This window comes from Anas acuta, chromosome 14 (genome assembly GCF_963932015.1).
Source record: "Anas acuta chromosome 14, bAnaAcu1.1, whole genome shotgun sequence".
Taxonomy (NCBI): Eukaryota; Metazoa; Chordata; class Aves; order Anseriformes; family Anatidae; genus Anas; species Anas acuta.
Window position 1 is genome coordinate 14,988,040 of NC_088992.1, and position 21,842 is coordinate 15,009,881.

At 37.4% G+C, this 21,842-nt stretch overlaps 1 protein-coding gene and 1 long non-coding RNA gene across 8 annotated transcripts in view; one reads left to right on the forward strand and one right to left on the reverse strand.

Annotated features, from left to right (window-relative positions):
* The window catches only part of C14H5orf58 (chromosome 14 C5orf58 homolog), a 70,797-nt gene that overhangs the window by 16,777 nt on the left and 32,178 nt on the right, over positions 1 to 21,842 (reverse strand). Inside the window, exons 1-2 of one of the 7 annotated variants that reach the window (XR_011101313.1) lie at positions 12,953 to 13,037; positions 10,612 to 10,702 (exon numbers count right to left, since the gene is read on the reverse strand). The exons of 2 other annotated variants lie outside the window; for them this stretch is intronic. Coding sequence is in view for 2 of the 5 variants with exons in the window: in XM_068697939.1 (XP_068554040.1) it covers positions 10,612 to 10,643 (32 nt within the window). In the remaining 3 variants the exon portion in view is untranslated. Of the gene's footprint in view, positions 1 to 10,611; positions 10,774 to 12,952; positions 13,058 to 21,842 lie in introns of those variants that run through there. 4 more of the 7 variants (XM_068697939.1, XR_011101312.1, XR_011101315.1 and 1 more) reach the window with 4 other exon arrangements.
* Positions 284 to 21,189, forward strand: LOC137864118 (uncharacterized). Its single transcript, XR_011101321.1, has 3 exons — positions 284 to 349; positions 3,119 to 3,354; positions 21,076 to 21,189. It is a non-coding gene; the product is annotated as an uncharacterized lncRNA (long non-coding RNA).

A 21,842-nucleotide genomic window follows, 5' to 3' on the forward strand; every position in this document is an offset into this window, starting at 1 on the left:
CAATAGAGACGAATGACCTTCTTTTACAAGAATGTAGATACCACTGAGTGAAAACCATTTCAGCTTCAGCATCATGCAAAGGGCTATTTTGCAAAGAAACACTGTGTGTTAGTTGTTGAAACTTTTTTGTGCATTCCCCGAAACAAATGACACTATTCTGAATATATTTTTTTTCTGGGCAGTAAATAACGTCTTACATGTTGACAATGCTAATATTATATTTTAAAATATATTTGCATTTGCATTTTTTGTCATTTTTTATTGCATTGTATAAATCCCAGAGCAGGGATCCACTAAGCTCACTTTGAGAAAGCCCTCTTTCTTGGGATAGCATCATGCAATGACACAGGTGATCATATAGCATTTCATTATGGTATACTGGGTGAATCTATGAGAAAGTATGTTCAACAAGATTTGTGGATATGTGTTGGGAGTAAAAGTCAGGAAGGTTAATTTTAAGTGACTTTTAAAATTTGGATTATTCCATACAAATAGTTTTCAAGGGTGAATATTCCTAATGCAAAGTAATCTTAGGATATTCAGTCTAATTAGTGCTTTAAATCTACTAGATAAGGGGATCAATGGGAAGATCAATGGGAAAATAATTCTGTTGCTACTTGTAATTGTGGGATTTAGCAACTCCACTGTGGCATTGGAGGGACAGAATAAGAAATGATTAGGAAGCATTTATTTTTAGGAAGATTGTTGCATGTTTTGTGCTCTAGCTAATCAATGTTTCCTAATGCATGAAGAGATGCATGTAATTAATTTTTTTTTTACTGATGTTTAGATTTTAGTGATGCGTAAGATAGATAGCTGGAAATTCGCTTTAATCTTAAGCCATGTATCTTTAATTGATAAGTTAATCATTACTTGCAGAAATACTGAACCATGTCTGCTGCAGTTATTTGAATTGTTGATAAAAGTACATTCCTTTAAGAATACCTTATGAGCTTATTCGCTTCATTCTTAGTTTCCTTTTTCTCTAAATGAAAGAATCAATTTCTAGATAATTTTAAAATATTTTTCTTGCTCTTCATACTTCATAAAGTCTGTTTATAACACCAAAAGGCAAAAATCTTTTATACATGTAAGCAATTTTAAAGGCAGTCCCATGAGGTTTATTACAGCTGTATTTATGTGGGGGGCATTCCAAATGGTGATGGTACCAAAACATAAGTTCTAGGACACTTTGTCTTATCTTGGTGGAGACAGTATGAAAAGAAAACCACCACATTTCTGAGAATGGAAGATTTTCACTTTCTTTTCAACTAGGTAAGGAGGATGACACCACCTTTGTAAATGTACAATGCTATGTGTTTTTCAGACTTAGCCTGCTTAGCAAGAAGTGATCATACATCTTCTTGGCATTGTGTGAAACTTTCTGAAAACAAGGCCTTGCATACACATTGGTCATCCAAAATGGAATCACCCCAAATTGCTGGTCTTTTACCTCCAGTCTTGGCTTTTCAATTTAACTTTGTCTCTCACTTTTTTATTATGTGCAGTATTGTGCATATCCATCCTAATCAACTCTTATTACTTGGAACAATGAGGTTGAGTGTAACTCAAAACCTGAATTAAATACAAATCTAGCATGAGAATATCATTAAGTATCATAGGATTTAAAATGCAAATACTGTGTCCTTAAAGTTAAAACTGACCATAAAGTTTAGTTAAGTAATGGCGATGCATACTTAGAAGGACAGAAAAATTCAAGATAGCATTTGTAGCCGAAGCAACAGACTAATAGGGCATGTACACCATGAACACAACATGGAGTTCAAACACTCGTACCTTTGTAATCATTTTAACTCACTTTTGGCTAAACGGCATTTTGGAGGAAACTTATGAGAAGTGTGTCCTTTTCGCAGGTCTAGTAGAGCTTTAATTTTTTAAAATACATCAACACAAATACTCAAATGTTGTTTGTGACTCTAAAAATAGTGAAGCATAGATATGCCTAGATATCTGCTCATCAATTACTTTTAGTTGTAGGGGGAAAAAGTGGTTGTGCTGTTTTCATATTATGTTAATAGGAAGAGGGCTTATGGCAGAAAATACGGCTTTGTACCCATTGTACATACATCTCATAAATATGGAAAATGTATGCCAGGGAAATGTGTTCTATTTCAGTTATGCCAAACAACTGTCTCATTTATGAAGATGTTGGTAACATAATGCTGCATATAATCTTTATCAGGAAGCACAATATGAAGTAGTTACTTCTCTTAAATGAACCGTTTCTAGCAACTAGGAAGTAAGAGAACATGAGGCAACGTGTCTCTTCTGTATTAATCCACATGCTTCATTGAAGGTAAATTAAGGTAATTGGAAGCAGACAAGTTGGCTGTGAATGCATTCCTACAGCACAGATTTTGTCACAGTCTCGTAACAATTGCAGACAAAAATTTAACTGTTCAGCATATTCAGAATACTCAGTAACAGGTCATGACTGAATTCTGCTCTCCTCCAACCTGAAGAGAACCACATATTTGCATTTAAGTGCAAATTCAATGACATTTTGTTTTGCTAAGAAAACTTCCAAGTTATGAAACAAAACTGAGTCAAAGGCATACTGAAAGTGCCGCTTGTGCGGCAAAAGTGTCTGAGGTACAGAGCACAGAAAGCAAAGCTAATTTTATCTTGCATTCTCAGCAAAGTAAAGTAGTCCTTACTTCCTTAGTGGGTTTTCAAGTAAGTTTCAGATAGTAAGAGCATTTAAGTTGTGTGCTATTTTCTCTGTCAAAAGCATAGGGGTCACTTTTCTTCATACCAAATATTCATCCTTTTTTGTTCTACCACTAGAAAAACTTTTGTAGCATGCTTGCTGTTGGTTTTTTTTTGCCTGGCTATGTTAGTTCCCACAGACTCATCATTGGTCTAGACAGGGTCATGACAATACAATCTGACTTTACAGTCCATTGAAAATTAGCCTGAAGAGCTAAGGAATAATTTTAATACTTATGAACTTTTATGAGAATATCATTACCAATTCAAGTTACTTCTTTCTGAAAATGCAGGCAAGTGCTCTTGCCTAGTTTTATGTATTTAATTTTTCACATACTTTTTACCCCTGCCTTCCTAATTAAGTGGACTCTTTCACTGCTTTCTCTAGTTTTTGCAAGCTTCCAAAACTTCGTGAAGCAATCTCTGAGAAGATGATGAACAGGACACAGAAAAACCTGAACAAGCTTCTACCTTATTTCTTGGAGTACTAAATCTACTATGTTTTAGCTTCCAAAATTCAAGAAGATGCATCCTGTGCCATAACAAGAGAACCTATCTAAATATCAAAGCCCAGTTTTGCTGAATTCAAAATATACACATTATGTTGTCTGAAAAGACTGAAAGGTATGAATTTTGCACTTGTCAATATTTCCTTAATAATAGATGAATTTTAAATGTCTTTATCATTAGCATACTGGTATTTTCCATTATTTGCATTTGCTAGCAACCTTTTTTGTCCTTCCAGCAGAGAATGCTAGTACTTATTTACACAAAATAAAGACAGCCTCACTTCATAAGTTCAATATTTTGGGCAAGCAGTAGTTTACCAGTCCACTATCCAGTCTTAGCAGGAAATAGTCCTAGTGCTGATCACAAGGAGATGACTTGTGGTATCAGCTCATTTTGAGAAGTTTAGCAAACATGTTATCTCTAGCAACAGGTCTGATGCAATGTTTATAAGTTCAATCTGTCCTGTTTTGCCATTGTTGGTGATATGCTTGATACCAAAACAACCTAAACGTCTTTTTTTCACTGTGACCTTCAGAAGGTCACCTACAAATGATATTTCATCATAATCTAATATTTGAAAAATGTGTTTAAAATGTAAAAACATTATCCTAGATTTAAGACTTTAAATATTACTTACTGTGAAGCTTGAATGACTTTACACTGCAGAAAGCTTTTAACTGATAATCTGATATTAATTTAAACAGGCTCTGTATTGTCCAAATAATGAATATGCCAAGTTGCATGGTGGATTATCTATGTGACTGCAAAGGCTTATTTAAAATTAAGATTAGATAGACATCTTTACTTGTTTACTTAAGGAAAATCTTACTCCAGCACACCTGAGCCGAGGCTTACTCAAACACAGAGGGAACATTATATGGACAGACAATTAGAAGAAAAGAGAAAAAAAAAATACAAAATTTCCAAGAGAGTTTTTCTGAGTTGTGCAGATATATTTTTGGTTCTTACTATTTTTGCCTGTGGTTAAGGCATGGCGTTAAAGTCCTTGGGTACTTCCTTCCTTACTTTACTATCAATATGTCCATAAACAATTAAGGGAGAACATAATTTTTATTCCCTATATATGTCATCTTTCATCATTTTTGTCTCAGATATTTAAAAAGTAGATGGTCCAGGTCAATGTATAAACCAACAGAACTAAACCCCATATCTGGTATCTGAAGGAGTTGTGCCACTTCAGAAGAAAAAATATACAGCAGCAGAATGAAACCAAGAGAAACAAAATGATCCACTGACAAAAAAAAGAATTTGAGATGACAAATTGTACACCTTAATATTCTTATTAATTACAGTTATCCAAGGATTGCTGTAGCACTGTAAAATATGTTATCTTAAAGCCATAAAAACATTTGCATAATAAATTTTACTAAAGTAATACTGGCTGCAAAAAAAGCCCGTAATGTCTATGGACACCTGCTATTACTAAGACCTCCAAAACCTGTGACAAGCCCAAGTAATCTTTGTTAAATCTGCTTAAATTGTACTATGTTTCCATTTCAGCTGCACACAGCTTTGTAAGTGTACACTTTTACAGGAACTGGTGCTGAAAGTGAATTTTGTTCTCAAAGAATCTCTGTAAAAGATTTCATCAAAAAATGTATTTGGCTCTGTCGAGATCAAATTTCTTGTTTACATCTCTCTAATTCTGAGACAGAAAAAAATTACTACTAGTTAATAATACAGTAATGCTTTATAATTGGTTCATTTCATATTCTGATCCATGTATCTAGTTTGGACATAAAGTGTGCAAAGATAGAAAGATATTATTTATAAAATATAACAAGAGACAATATGCAAGTCTTGGATGAAATTTCACTTTGGCCATCATCTTTAATAATAAAACTGTGCCTCTCATCATGTTCAGTACCAACTCAGGAGAAAGCGTGTCCTTACTGAATGATCATGTGTCCTCTCTGAACCACCTGCAAGTGTGCTTACTGAATCACCAAAGTCATTTCCCGTTTCTTTGCAGTCTTCCAGACCTACCTTGTTTAGCCTGAAATCAGACAGTGTCAGAGTTCAAGGTCATGTGGCTTCAGGCAAAATAAACTTGAGCTAGTTGTTAAGCTGCATGTTATGTATAATTTCATTTTTTTTTTTTAAGAGTAGTATATTAAACAGGCTAGATTATAGATGCAGAGTTTACAGCTGCTGCTTTTATTTACTGATGCATATTTGTACCACATACAAAAGCTTGAGTGTTCCTGATAATAGTTAAGGCTATAACACGGTAGTCCAGGGAAATAAGACACTGACAGAGGTCAGCAGAAGATAATGGATGAAATGTAACACAAAAAAAACCACAGTTCCTACTTAAATACATGCAGGTGCTTAGGTTTCAGAACTCAGATGTTTCACCAGGATAACAGCAGAAATTAAAAACAAGCATGCATGAGCATTATACCCATTTAATGTTAATTTCACAGCAATGAATGGAAAACTAGGAAATGTATGGTAGGATTTTCCATTTACTTCTAGAACCTAAAAAAAAAGAAATAAAAGTACTTCAATCTCAACATCAGCTCTACAATGTTTTTTGCATGTGAGATGTGTTAGCAAGTTTACACTTGGAATATCTTGTGATCCACAGAAAGGCCAAAAAACTCTGCTCTAGAGGTTATAAGGAAAATGTAATCAGGGATATACTTGGTTTATAAAGTTATACATTGATCTGTCTGTGTATACATTATCTCAAATAAACAAATTTATGAAGCACCAGTTTGCGAAAGAGACAACCTATAAGGTATTTTTGAAAAAAATGTCTACCCATTTCTTATCAGTTCTTATCATGTCCCTAGTTCTGAGAGTTCTTTCAGAAATTTTGCTCATAATGTAGCTATGTATGTTTGCAATAGTATTAAAATTTGTCCCAGAACCGTGCATGTGTCACAGTCTATTCCTTTGAAAATAATTCATATATCTGTATTATGAAAAGCAGAATATTTCAGCTGGAAAGGTCTCTGGCTCCTGAGTATTTACCCTAGATGTTAGGTATGTTTGTACAGTCTGGGCTGTGACAGCTATATTCTTGTAGATACCATATTTGCATACAAGGAGTGATGCTGTCCACATTTGTTTCTAATATAATTTAGAATAAAAAATAATGAAAATAAATAAGTAAAACATCATGTCCTCCTGCAGGACAGAAAGGAGTAAGCCCTAAAACCAGGTATAAAGACAAAGGGATCCAATTTTGTATCTTTGGTTTAAATGCTCCCTGTCAGGCACAGACCCTTACCACAACATTCCTACCACTTCTGCTCATAGTGTCTCACCTGCCCTATCCCTTTCCCCACCCACCTTTTTTTTAAGTGGCAGTTTCTACTGAAATTGTTTCAGATGATAGATATTATCCTATGAAAAGTACAATATTCTTTTTTGATAATTAGCAGCACAAATGTCACTGTGTTTGGATAAACTATGGTAGTGCACGGTCCCTTTTGAGCTTTCTCTCTTCTGACAGACACTGAGGTCTCCAGGCCTGAAAGAGACCCTAATAATGGGTCAAGGAGTCCAGCTTCTGTGATATTATGCAACACCATTTTTTGTTTTAGGGAAGGACCTTTCATGAAAAATAGCTAACTACGTAGCTGTGATTCCAGACATCCTCAGTCAATGTTGGGACAACAATAGAGAAGCACCACTAGGGAAAATTCTAATGAGCTGGAAGATATTTTCATGTTTAACCTGGCAAGCAAAGGTTGAAACAAACAGAAGTACATTTATATATCCAGCAGGCAGGAGGAAGAGACATATAAACCTAAGGAGAATGTTTGCTTAAAAGTAATAGGGCATAATAAGGTCATGCATTTAAACTGGAAATTAGAACAAGGTATGTGAAATTCAAACAAAGGGCTAAGGACATAAGGTGGGTGAAGACCTTACCAGCTTTAAGACGGAGCCTGAGCATGACACGGGTAGCTGCTGTAGAGTGGGGCTAGACAGGGCCCATTAAAGTGATCTGACCCTGCTGGAATCTCAGAGGTAGGCAAGCTGTCCACCTGGAACTTCAGGACTGCAGGATGGCCTGTTAGGGCCTGGGACACCTCCTCTGCACCCCCATTTAACAGTTCGGGGCTTCATTTCAGAACCCCCTCTGCTCAATTTGGCATCCTCATACAGGTACACAGCCTCACAGGTGCACTTTAGCCAGGTGACTCAGCACCATTCATCACCATGCATTTGAATTTTCCATCTGTAGCTAGATGAAAGCTGTGTGACATGCACAGTGTTTTACAACTCCTCATTGTCTTGGTCTTAAACAAAGCATGCCAACACACATTTTATGAGCAATATTGTTACCTATCTAAGGTACCACTTGGTGCTCTACGTACCTCAGTACTGCTCTGATGGGCATTCATAGTTGTGAGCACAGAAGACGTGGAGGGTTTGTTTCTTGGTTTCTGTGTGACATTTTGCTTTTCGCCTTTTACTTATGTAGCAGTGGGAATTTAGTTGCAGGTTTTGACGTATCTTGTTGAGTATATTTTTAATAATATGTAGCAAGATGTATTGAACATAATTTATGTAGCCCTAGTCTTATGTTAAATGCTGCAGAATCAGACAGAAAGTCAAATCCTACTCCCCAAACTTCTGCAGTTTACAGAGGGACAGATGTAGCCCAAATGTAATGGAGAAGGGTAGACCGTCCTGCTAAAATTATGCAACAGAAGTGGGACTAATAAAAGGTTCAGGGTGCATTTTTATGCCCACTGTGTCCCGCATTCTCCTCTGTTAAAGTGATGTCAGTGGTATAAAGAAAAAGGGACTAACAGCTCTAAAGCCCCTTAACTTCCTTTCCTTTTTATCTATTATTTCCCTCTCCAGCAAACAGACCTTTAAAAAGGGAACACAGGAAAACAACATCACAAAAGAGAATGTGAGGCAGCTGAACATAAGTCTTTTCCCTATTCAGTATTTTTTGGCTGTACTTGTGCATTGATATCCTAGGGCATGAGGACATGACAGTATTTTCGGTTTGTAAGTCTCTATGAAATAACATACAACACAAATGAAAAGGAATACTATATCAGGCAGGACAGAAGCTGAAGAGGCATAATGCCTTGAGGAAGAAAGCATATCTATTCTTCCTTACAGAAAGGAAAGGGATTATACTCAGTTAAGCTCTCTCCACATGAAGAAAGTTTCATTTGTCAGAAATGACAGTGTCAGGAAATAGGTTTCTTTTTGAAAATGAATCATCATCAGTCCTACGTGTCCTACTTCTCAAATTATTTCTAATTCCATTATTCCATACATTAAATAAAACTTTTTTTTTTCCCCCTTTCATGGTTGCTAGCCATGGTATTCATGTATTTCCTGATCTGGAAGTACGTACTTAATCATTGGAAAAAGTGAGTGTAAATGTTTGGCTTTCAACCAGGCAAACTGTGAAAAAGGAACTTCTTTTTCATAGTCAACTGCAAACACTTCCAGCTCACTTTTTATTCAGATTCTTCTAATTTGTAGTGATGTTTATTCATTAAATGTGCTAATAATTACAGAGAGAATACAAGAATACTTGAAAATATGTATGAGGAAGCCTGGAAATTTTGCATATAAAAATACTGGCTTTGAAGTGTCTGTATCTATCCTTGAACAAATAAGTACATTGACCGTTACCTATTTTCAGGGATTTTAGAAGAGACCAGAGAAGGACATTGGTTTTCCCATGTAAGACAGCAAAAGGAGCTTTATATGATATGAAGAATAAGTAGTTCTCCAATGTTTAGTAGCACTAGTGTCTGGAATGGTCATGGTTCTGAGGTGCACTGGCATTAGGCAAATACATGTGGGTATTTGCTCAGTGAAGTACAACTACTAATTTCTAGGCAACACAGGTAGAATGGTGATGGAGTACAGGGACCTATGATTCCTTTTTGAGGAGCTGGAATGGAAATTTTATAATGCAAATTCATTTTGGCATGCTCTTACAACTGCCAGTAATTCCCACCCTCATTGCCAACAAATTGTCTGCCAGGCACGTCAGCCAGTCTGAAACAAGTTTCACCACACATTGCACTGACCAAGTCTCAGTCACATTAACTCAACTAAAGCTTTAAATGAACCTTTAGGGAGAGGCAGAAAATATTCTAAAACTTGATGGACAGAAGGAAACCTTTGCCTTTAGTTAAGGCAGTAGGAGTTCTACGAAATGTTCTGCCACTAGAAATTGCTGCCTACTTGCTTCTGCTTCTTCTAGCTGCTATCATTCATTTTCACTGGGAACCCCTTGGAATGGCATAGGCACTGTGGAGCAGGAGAGAAGACAGATGGCTAAGATGTCTCCTCATATCCTGCCAAATCCAAGCCTTTCAATTGTGTAGGAACACGTGGGACCTTTTGTTCCATTCTGTTTGTCTCTGCTGAACACACTGTACTATAAATTGATTCTGAGAGCAATAAATGAAAAACAAGCAATTAGGCAACCTACTTCAATGCATGGCATTCCCACCATTGTCCATCTAGTCTCACGTTATGCAATTAAAGAGAGACTATTACATATTACACAGAACATCTGTAGCAGCTTTCTTTTTTTTTTTTTTAAAGTGTTAAAAAACCCAACTATCAAAAGTGATTTCTGTCATAGTCTTCCTCCTCTGTGCTTATACCTTGCAAATGTATTATAATGTTTCTTGTAACCGTTTGCAGTCCTTATTCAGCCAATCTAGGCACATTTAGTTCTCTTAAGCAATAATTTCTAATGAGACAACAGAGTTGGAAGAAACTGTGAAAAAAAAAAAAAAAATCAGGGTGTAAAACCTCTGTAGTAGTGGACATTAGTCACTGTATGACAGTAACAAGACCAAGTTCTTGCAGGAGTGCTGGACAATGCCAGAGTACTAGAAACATGATTCCTCCCATTTGTTGTTAATTCACTGTGTTCAAATCTAAATAGAAAAAAGTTTCTAACTGAACAACCATATCAGGCTTTACTCCCAACCACTAGCACTTCTGCTCATGATCCTCTAAATATTCAAAGTTAGGGTGGAGAAATTAAGACAGACTTCTGCAAGGACTTTCATGCCAAGCTCATTTTGGACATCCGAAACACAGAAATGGCTTTGAAGTGGACATGTTTAATCTACTTATTTCCATAAGAAACAGATTTTCATTAAAATGTCTTTTTCTCCCCAGTAACAGAGTAAAACAAACAAAAAAATCAAAACATATATTATACAACCTCAAGAGGGCAGCATGGTATTTCAAGAATCACCTTAACACAAAGGTAGTGATGCCTTAATAGCAGGCTGTAATGACAGCATTGAATTAAGATTATTGTAAACTGTAATTATAAATAAATAAATAGGCACGAAAAGAGAGAAGCCCATGGCAGTAACACTAGCTCACCTGTTTTGCTGCTGTCCATGTATGATTACCATGCATGATTCTCAGTAGCAGATGACGCAGGGTTGCAGTTTGCAGATGTTTGTCCTCTATGCTGTACCAGATACAACAGCATAGCCTTCCCTGCCTCTCCTTGCTTAACCAATACCCTCTATAAGCAACCTGTTAAAAACTGTGATACTACTGGTTTTAGTGCAAAGGATAGCCTGGTTCTGTGATAATGAGATTCTTGTCTGCAATTGGTAATAATTCTGCTCAGGCTTTCAAATGGTACATAAGAGTTTAGGATTATAGCAACACTGAGTGCAAAGTGATCTCATGATTATTTGAATACAGTTGCCTTTTATGGCACTGCATTATATCATCCTTTCCTAAAAGTATTCCATCTTGAAATTAGATAGTCTTCTAAGAGAAGTAGTAAGAGGGAAGAAATTATTTCAGAATTTCTAAGCTCTAATGAACCTTACGTGAAATTGCACTGCAGATTTATTCTTAGCCAATTTATGTTTTGGTTCCTGTGACAACACTATATGTTAGCTGTGACATTGCCTCTGTTTTGCTTAATTAAACATGTTTTTGTCTTTTTTGCTATGAGAAAAGCCTACAATTCCTCGATCATCTTAGTAGCACTTTTCTCTGCCTGTTCACCTTTTAATGTCCCTCCTTGAACACTGATGTTACATAATAATTAGAGTCCAAATGAAAAATCCCCAGATCTTAAAACTTCTACATGCCTACTGGAAATCCATCATGGCACCATGTGCCTTTTATACACCGATGGGTTATGTATGGCATCATTAGTGTGTATTCTGGAGACTTGGAGAAAGAATAAACTGATAAGTCAGGTGCAAGTACAATCTCTAATTCTGCCATTGCAGTGTGACAATGGCCAAATCAAAAAGGACTCTGCCTCAGGTACCCCATTTTAGAATAGAATTATGGGTTATAATATTCACCCATGCAACTATATAATCCACACTGCAGCTACAAAATGATATAGATCAGAAACCACATGCCATAATAGCACATTCTCCAGCTCACTGAAGTAGTCTCTCTGTTGTAAGTCTCACAGTGACACGTCCAAGGTTAACTAAGAGGTTTGGTTAAGAAAAATTACTTGAACAGACATTACTGGCAATATATTACCTGCTGCCAGGCAGACACTGCATTTTGACTTATCACAATTGTGAATAGAAATGTATTATTAGAAAAAAAATAAAAATAAATAAAATATTTAAAAAAAAAAGTTTAAAAAAGGAACAACTAACCTTATCATCACTTATTTCATGCAACAAAGACTACCATCATCTCTGATCTTGGCTTGGATTCTACGTATTAAAAACACTGGGCTGTCCTAGAAACCACTGCATCATTTTCTTCATTTTCATTTTATGAGGTAACATTAATTTTCCACATCAAGTTCTACCTCCCTGTTTGGCCTCATTGGTGATATTTCCATTCCAACTAATACTGTGTATATTAAATACCCATATTAATTATAAAACCAAACTGGGGTAAAAAAAATAAATCATGAAGTTCCTATGAAATTCATTTTTCATGGAATGTGATTTTCAGAACATCCTTCTATTAGGAAGCATAAAATTCTTTCAACAATTAATGAATTTTAATGGTGATATTCTTATTGTGTTTTAACCATTTCTTTATATATTACTGGTATCACAGAGTGGTTTAGGTTGGAAGGGAGGTCTGGAGGTCATCTAGTCCAGCTCCCCTGCTCAAGCAGGGCCACCTAGAGCAGGTTGCCAAGAACTGTATCCAGACAACTTCTGAATAGCTCCAGGGATGGAGATTCCATATACTGGTATATTGCTGTATAACTCAGTGCTTCATGTATTATGATAATTTATCCTTTCTATTACATTTTCTAAAATAAAACCTCTCTCAGTCCTGTCCTGGTTTTGGTTAACCCACAACAAGTCCAAAAGAATTCCTTCTGGAACTGTTCTTGAAATCAGTATAATACATTTCATCATAAATCCTGTTTACTGAAGAGAACCTTTTCTAACAGCATGTTTATGACCTCTGCTTCTCAACCTCTTTCTCACAACCATAGTATATTGCAAAATAAAAACTCTTTTCTAACACCAATGTTGTTCTCAAAACAAAGAACACTTTTTTGCACCAGCTAACATACGATACTTTAACCTGTCAGATTGCTATACCCTGCAAAAATCAGAACTTCAAACAACTAAAAAGCTGAATTTCTACTCAGGTAAAAAACAAAAACACCATGTTTTAAAAAACAACCAAGCCCTTCATAATAATAATATAGCCATCAATTTGGCCAAAATGCATAATTAGCTCTCTCACAATTAGGTATTACCAGCATCTGCAGGAGAAATGTAGAAAGAAACCACATGAGACATGCTGGATGGCTCTGTTCTGCAGGAATTAAATGCATTGTAAAGGCAGTATCTGCTCCTACATCCTTTTTGTTAATACAAGATTCACACTTCTGATGTGTTTTTAAATGTGGCCCAGGTGGGTTAACTGTGGATTCCTCATCCTGTTTCTGCTTCTCCTTTTAATCTTGCCCTGGCACTCGTTTAACACCACAGTGAGCCAGTTTGTGGAGTTAATCTGGCAAAAAAATAATTTTGCCAGTTGGTTAAATAACCAGCTAGCTAGTTGGTGGGCTTTCTAAAGCTTCAACTGTCTGGCTATACGTGGACTTAGACAAGCACTTTGCCAATGTGAGGGAAGCATCTGGAGTGCTCAGCAGGAGGGCAGACACCTTCTTTGCAGCAGCAGATTGCAGTTAGATTTTGTGGTGCATTAAAACTCCCCTCCCTCTGCGGGTGGTGCAAACAGCCATTGCAGGCTGCAGGCCTGAGGAATTCAGAAACATTTGGCTCCTATTGAACCCAACAGGTGTAGTGAATGAATACCCTTCACTTTAAACATGGCAGTCATAGACTACAGATTTTTTTTTTTTATTATTTTTTTTATCTATATGATCTATATATCTACATATGATCTATAAGAATTCTAGCAAGACTATGTACTCAAGTAATCCAGCAAAAATGTAATAATGTTCCCCAGATTCAAAGGTGGGGAAAAGTATCGAACAGGTTTAAAATTCTTTTCACAAATTGCCTTCAGTGAGCAAGTAGAATGATAAATAGTATACACAAAAAACATTCTGCATTTATCTAACTCCTAATAATTTAGGATGTTTACCCCTGTGCCACTGTTGCACCATGTAAACCAATCAGTCAATGATTCAATGGATGAACAAATGCTGAAAACAACAGAAGACTTGTGGGATAGAAGAAAGTAGTGCCCTGTTATCCTCCTCAAGACTTGAGCAACTTGTCTTGCAAATAGAGTTAATTTTCATCTAATCCATTACTTACACTTCAAATATGCCAGTTTTCTAGTGGTGAATGGGCAACTGGTGAATGGGCCACTTGCTAGTGTTTTTGTTTGTTTGTTTGCTTTTTGTTTATATATTGTTTGTTTGTTTGTTTTGTTTTGTTTTCCAGAGCCAATTTAATTGGGAAAATATATTTCCCTTCAAACGAAAGGCAAGTCTATGGATCTGGGTTCTGCCATTTGTCTTTCATTCTACCAGCTTGGAGAACAAGACAGCAAGCAAATAATAGATGATATCCCGTGTTTATTTTGTTAAGGAACAATACAAAGGATTCTGTAGCCAGTTCTAGAACAGTCTCTGCTTAATCAGACTTCTTATTTGCTCTTTTCTTTTACTCTCATCATCTGCTGTGCACATAAGCCAAATGCATATTTGTGTATTACCCTGGCTGAAAAACGGTTTGAAATGGTACGATCTCAAAGAGATCAGCTGAAAACCTTCACTATTCCTATCTTCACAGACATTTTTAAACCACATTTAAAAGTGATGTGGTTGTCAATATTTTTAAATATCCTTGTGTACATAACATAATGAAAAAAAAAAAAAAAAAGAAAATGATTGTTTTCTTTGAGTTTCTGAAAGGAGAGAGATACTAGTCTGACTAAACTGGGTAAATTCTATATAACTTTGATTTTCCACACTGCTGCATGTGTATATATTTCAGAATAACGTACATTACTCATTCAGAACCATTTTGTGGCTGGGTTGGGGATGAGCTTTGCTCCAGAGGCAGGAGAGCTGCCACATTTGTTGGCCATACGCTCAGATCTAGCATTCAGTTTTCCTGCTGCCTGTGAACATGAAATAATACGTTGTGAAACAACAAATTGTCAAGGTTATCTGGGATTGCACAGCATCCTAAACACAGTAAGTTTCATTCAGTCCTTGACCTTGGCACAGTGAAGCTGGATACCAATTCCGTCCATAGTGAAACACAGGGAGTTCCACAAATGACAGAATATGAAAAAGGGTTCAGCAAACTGGTGGCAGATATAATACCTCCTTCATCCTATATAATATAGCAGCTAGCCACAGTTAACCCAAAAGAAAATGGAATAGCAAGGGACTCTTCTGATGTACTTCGCTGAACAGATAGATGGATTGCAAACTCATTTTTTCTATCAGAACCTATCACTACCTCTTCTCTTTCTAAGTAGGAATTTGTCCTGCTTTCCTAAGGTTTATCGGGGGAACCTGTTATATGACTTCAGCATTTACAGTAACAGTCCTGATTAGATGCTCCTGATTTTACAAGGTTTCTACATTTAATAGATTGTTTGATGTGAAATTAAGCAAAGACAAAAACCAACCAACCAAACAAACAAAACCCTTCTAGACTGAATCACCTTGCAGGCAAAAAGAGAAAAACATACCAATGACTGAAAATAGGAACTATACTTTAATGACTGACCTACACTGCTCTGTAATCCAAGGGGGCTCTGCAATGGCATAATTTCTATGAATTTAAAAGTAGGAAGTCTAGATGCCTGGATCACTGATTCTTTCTGATAATGTTTAATGTACTGCTTTTTCTAATGGACGGCCTGTACGTAAGCAACCTATAGCCTTGTTGTCATTTAGCACCCTGTCTTCTCACAGAGTTCTGATTCAGAGATCCATTCTCTTTCAAAGACGAGAGCAGTTGCAGCTAAGGATTAGCCCTGGCAACTTTTTTCTTGTTGAGAAAGGAAAAGAGAAAAAGCAGCAGACTGTGACTCTTGGGAATAAATCACTAGATCACACATTCAGTGCTAGAACAGCTCCTCTGGTATGACTACATGAAGCTGGGGAAGCTTCAACTGTAAAGAATGTTTCCACTAGCTTCTTTCTTTCTTTCTTTCTTTCTTTCTTTCTTTCTTTCTTTCTTTCTTTCTTTCTTTCTTTCTTTCTTTCTTTCTTTCTTTCTTTCTTTCTTCTTTTGTCTGATTTGTGTCTTTTGGGTTTCACCCTGATAGACAGTTAAACTCCGCAACAATCACACTCTCACTCCCCTCTCCCAGCTGTTGTTGCAGTTTTCCTTTCTTAAATGTGCTCTCCCAGAGGCCCAGTCAGTGTCACTCACCGGCTTGGCTCTGGCCAGTGGCAAGTCCCTCTGGAGCAGCTGGAGCTGGCTCTGCTCTGACATGGGGCTGTTGCTTGGCTCTGCTCACAGAGGCTACCCCTGCAGTCCCCCTGCTCCCAAAACCTTGCCACATAAACCCAATACATTCATCTGCTCAGGTACCTGTCAATAGTCAATAACAAAAAGAAAGGACACAGACAGGATGCCTTTTGCACACATGCAATTATAAAAAATAGGTAGTAAAAAAATTATAAAAAATAGGTAGTAAAAAAGCATAGGGGTGAGACACCCAGTACTGGATACTGTTTATATTTATCCTGTTGGGAAGTCTGCATACCATGAGCTTAGTCCTGCTATTCTTTCACTCCCCCATCTCCTCTTCAGTCAGATTTAGGGTATATATCCACCTTCTGTTTGATGAGGCAGGGTTAGTGAGGTTCTCAAGAGGCAGGTTTTGGCTCCCTGAATAGCTTCCCTAAGACCCAACCTTAGAGAATGCTAAAGAAGACGGAGATCTGCTTTGACACTTGCCAGATGGCAAAGCTTACAACTGCATCCTCTGAAAAGAAATAGCAGAAAGACACAGCTCTAGTTACATTCTTCTCCATCCCCGATACATATGCTGCACCAGGATTAGTTTTCTGGGGACTGGATACACATTGAGCCATCTCAGCTGGAAAGCCCTAAGTGTTGTATGGTCAACTCGTACTGTTTCTAACCCACACTGGGAGCAGCGCAGAGCAAAATCAGCACCTTGTATTCATGCTTCATTCCAAGTGCCTGGAACGTACATCCCTCCCCCTAATCCCCTAACCCTGAGCTTTACATAACTGGAGCATTCACTTTGTTAGCATTTAGTGGGTTTTCCGCTAAATCATTTATTACCTTCAGAAAAAGAAAAGGAGCATCACTGGGTCTTAAATTCACTGGAAAAGCATTATATAATTGACCCAATGAGAAAAAATTTTTGCACTTACGTAGATATTACATTTCTTCCTTAATATATCCAAATATGCTCTGATCTGAGGGTTCAGCTTAGCCATTCCCTGGTGTCCACTAACTTCTGTTAAAATCCTTGTGGTAGAATTGGGTAAAATTAAGTCATGAACAGAAGATATATATGATGAACAACATATTTGTCTGGAAAAGATACCAAACAGCATTTGCACCCTGTCCTCCAAGGTCTGAAAATAATATTTCAGCCCCAAGCACTCAGGTTGTGAGAACACGTTGGAAAGGGAGATGGAGAAAGGTAGGCTGCAAAACAAAGATCACAGGGCAAAATAATAGAGTAAGAAAAATGATGTAGGAGTCCAGTTTCTTAACATGTGTTAAGATTTCTATCATCATTCTGATGTTAATAATTGACATGAAATACAGTGAGAGTTAGATAACAGCAGAAATGCTCATGCCAGGAACCCATTTCATTTTCCAGTGGTGTGAGGCACTGGGTAATGGGGAAATGCATAACCGCATTTCAGAGATGATCTTGCTTCACTGCGTTACATCTTGAGGAATTCTATACTGTCTAGAAAGAGATTTCTGTTTGTGGCAGGTAATAGGAGGTATTCTTTTTAAAGCAGAGAGTGGAAAAAGAACAGGATGTAAATTTTGTTTGTGGAAGTGAGGAATTAATAGCAAAGCATTGAGTCAGGTATAAGCTGGGTGGTTATTGTGCAAGCCTCATCACACAGTGCTGCCATCTCACCCCAATTTATGACCTGGAACATAGAAAATTTTACTGCTTTTAGCTGGGACTGCAAGTTGTACCAATGCGTACAACAATTTTATAAATCCAAGGGAAAGAGGTAAAAGCTCCAAATTTCTTTTGCTCTTTAAGCTAGCTCAGGTGTAAGCTGGACAAAATCTGATGACACACAGCACCACCTGAGCCTGCAAATCACATTGCCAACATTTGAGTACATGGTTTAAATCCAGTCATTCCTTATTGCCTGAACTCAGAATGCACATGCAAGCCAAGATTTGTTCTCTACCACAAGCAAGTACAAGTAAGTGAGTAGGAAGAGCTTTAGCATGGTTACAGTTTGTGCTTTCATGCGAATAGGCCACATTTTAATTTTTCACCATCACACCCGATAGGGATAGCATTTGTAATGACTCACGGAGAACCAGAAAATCTCAGCCAGCACAGGCAGCTGAGATCAGTGGCCTCTATGTCCAGCTTCCCAACCCCAAGAATTCACGAGACAGGGGGCATTCAGGCTTTCACTTCTCTTTACACTGCCAGAGTCCATGCTTTCTGGTTCATACCACCAAAAGCCAGCTTAAACCAGAGGTGAATCTACTACATGATATAACAAACGGCTGTTGCTCTTATTTGCCCTGTATGTTCTTATCTCACAGTTCACAATTAATCACCACCCTGGAAATCAAACACTAAAGTATTTGTACATTCTCTTTTAAAATACATTTCAATTTCCTTTTAGTTGAACTGCCCTGTCCTTCGCCACACCTGCTCAATGCATCATTCTGCACAGCACACTCTGTACATACCTGAGGAGTCTGATGACTCATGCTAGACAGGGAACATAATCACCATAGAAAAAATACAAGTTCAAAAGCTGTGATGCAACTGAAGTATAGAGGGGTGTCTGTTCATTAGCAAGTAATCACATTTGCATATTGATGATACATTACGTCACGTAAGGACTAGATCCTGTGCTCGGTAACGTGAAATCCTCTTCAGTATGTGATCGAACGAGTAATATGAGTAATAAATTTGTACTAAGCACTAAAGTCCTGGGCTGGAAAACTGTAAAACCAATCCCAAATATTTGGTAAGTATTTTTTTTGATGCATGTCAGCTTAGCCTTTGTGAAATCTAGCTTATTCTGTTCTATCTGGAGACATACCGCTCTTTGCAGAGAGAATACTTGGGAGAGGCTGATTTTATGGGAACAGCAATACAGATGAATTGGTCTCCTATCTAACATTTATAGGGAAGGTTTCCTTGGTTTCAGCATAGATCACAGGTACAGTTGAAGGTACAGCTAGTTTCTCTGAATTGTCATTAAGCTCAGAGTAATCACTAGGTTTTAGAACAAATACATTAATTCCCAAGCCATTGCTGTTCCTCATCACATAAACTGCAAGGGATTGCTCTATTACCTACTACTATCACTGTCAGTTTGTGACAGTTATGCATCTTTTGTTTGTAGTACTGAAATATTTTTGCAACTCTGTGGTGTGTTTTCTCTATGAATTAATAAGTCATATGTTTACGAATATGCAAGCACTTTTCTCTGGAGATTGTTAGCCTTCCAAGTGTCTGAAGTATATTATTGCAGGAAATATTCCCTGAGTATTTTTTTAAAAGAACACAACTTCATTAAAAAGGAGCCTAAAACTCTCTGGAAATGCTGGAAGCAATAATCCAATTGCTACAGATCTTGAGACTGATTCAGTTTAGATCTTGTCATAGATGCAAAGCCAGGCCCAGTCTGATATCCCCTTGAGTGACATCAAACTTCCAAGAAGGAAGACAGTTTGAGCGATATCAGAGCTGAGACAGATCAGCTTCTTACAGTTTCACAAAATGACCTCAGTCAGCAGCTATTGATCAAAACTTCCATGGGAATGATGTCCTCACAAGGGTTCTGTGATGTCTCTTTGGAGGCACTGCGACCTTCCCCTATGTTGAGACACGGTTCCTTCTCCTGCTGGAGGTGGAACTGACCAATATGGTTAAAAAGTTATAAAGATAAAAGGTAGAAGAGAAAGACACCATGATCAAATAAACCCCATTTCTATAGGAAACAAGGCTAAAAATAAAGTGACACATTGTTTTTGGTTGTGAGGAAACTAAAAAAGCAGACATTTTCAGCCTGATGTTTGTGTATTACCTGTAGTAATGTGGTGTGGAATAATGCATTTCCCCTGAACCAATATAGGGACTGAGGTCTGAGTCTGCTGAACTTGTATTATGAAGGAAGGAAAATGAACTAACTAATAACTTTATTCAAAGTTTTACTGGCAACTTGTCTGTCTGATGATTTAACTGTTATTTACACTGAAACCGACATGCAAGAAGATTATAGCCTGCGACTCCCAGGGGAGCAAGCTGTGGAATTTTTGCATTCTGCACAATGTTATGGGTTGGCAACCACTCCTGTGTGCTAACACAGATCGCTTCAATCCCTTGTGTTTATCCTATAAACAAGAAAGTGCTCCACACTGTTGTCCTAAAGAAAATAGCTGAAATCTAAAGCAGCTCAGTCCTGTTTAAGCTGTCCCCAGACACACTGCCTACCACGCGGGTTTGTTTTTCATTTATTTGTTAATGAAAACTGGCAGCAGATGCTACACTTTTATTGAGTACATTAATCATTGAAAGAAAACAATATTTCTGCTGCTCTGCAACTCCTGTACTACAAGTAATCAGGCCTGCTCTTTCCTGTTAACCCTGTACATAATGTAGAATCCCCTTGAGCATGGGGATTTTTTTGCTACAGTACATTTCTGCTGTGAGATTGGATGCTTAAGTGCGGATTGAAGTAAGATCTGAAACCATCCATTTGGCTTCTGATTCGAAATTCAACTTGTGGCAATAAGTACAAGAAATATGTGACAGGTGCTTGGATGCTTTTAAGAAATAAGAATGCAGTCTTGATCTGGTTGCTGGCTTTCACAGAACAGTAGTAAGAACAGCAACACTACAAATTCCTGTCACTCATAGCTCTATCACAGCACCAATGTAAACAGTATGCACTGAATGCCTGTAAGGCATTAGGGAATTCCAGGTGCATATGCTGTATATACTCTTCATAAATTTGTGGCCACTAGCACAAATATTTGCTCATCTTATTATAAGGTAACAAGGGGTGTGTGTAAGTGCACAAGCTACCAGTGATATAATCAGCCCTTAAGCAGGCCTTTTCTTTTCCCCACTACTCATCTAGGGGTTATATTATTAGTGGCTAGCAGGGGGTAACTTTCTCTCTTGAGAATAAGCAACCCTGCACATGCTGCTCTGATAAATATCTTACAGCTCAAGACTGAACCTACAGTTCCAAACATCTGGATTCATTACCTTACCTTTCCTCTACCTTGTGCCATGCAGCGGTTACAAAACCCTGCCTGTGAGGACCTGTCCAGAAGATAGGATGGCAAGAGTGGCACTATTTAGATGGGCTAACAGGTGTTAAACTGTTAACAAATATGGTTTGTTCTGTTTAGCAAAGCTGCACAACTGTAGATGACAATCATTACCTCCATATTCTCTCAACCTCCCATATAAAGCTTCAACCTGATTTTGAGGAAGGAAAGTGAATCAGAGAAGTGCAGTTCATACAGCTGTGGAGGTAACAATCCAAGACCAAATGAGCCTTAAAGTACAAGCTACTTCAAAAATATTTTACTGATAAAAATAAATACATAAATAGATAAAAACTATTCATATATAGTTTCTTTATCTCCTGGATTGGAGAAAAAAATAACCCCTGAGGTTGATCAGTGGAGGCACCAATGAAATAAGTGATCATCCTTGTGCTACTCTTATTGTATACTCGGTTACACAGAAGCATCTACCCTTCTGTTGACCAAATCATTTGTGGTTCAGAATTACGGAAAATTATTCTAAGAGATTAGTATAACAAAAGAGATGACAAGTTATCCCTGGGGTGGTCTGCGTGTACTCGTCTACAGAGAACAAATTGCCATGGAAAACACTGTAATACAGGATACTTTACAGAATACTTTATATGATTCACTCTAATGAATTAAGCATTACTTTTTCCTCTAAGCCCAGCTTCTGAA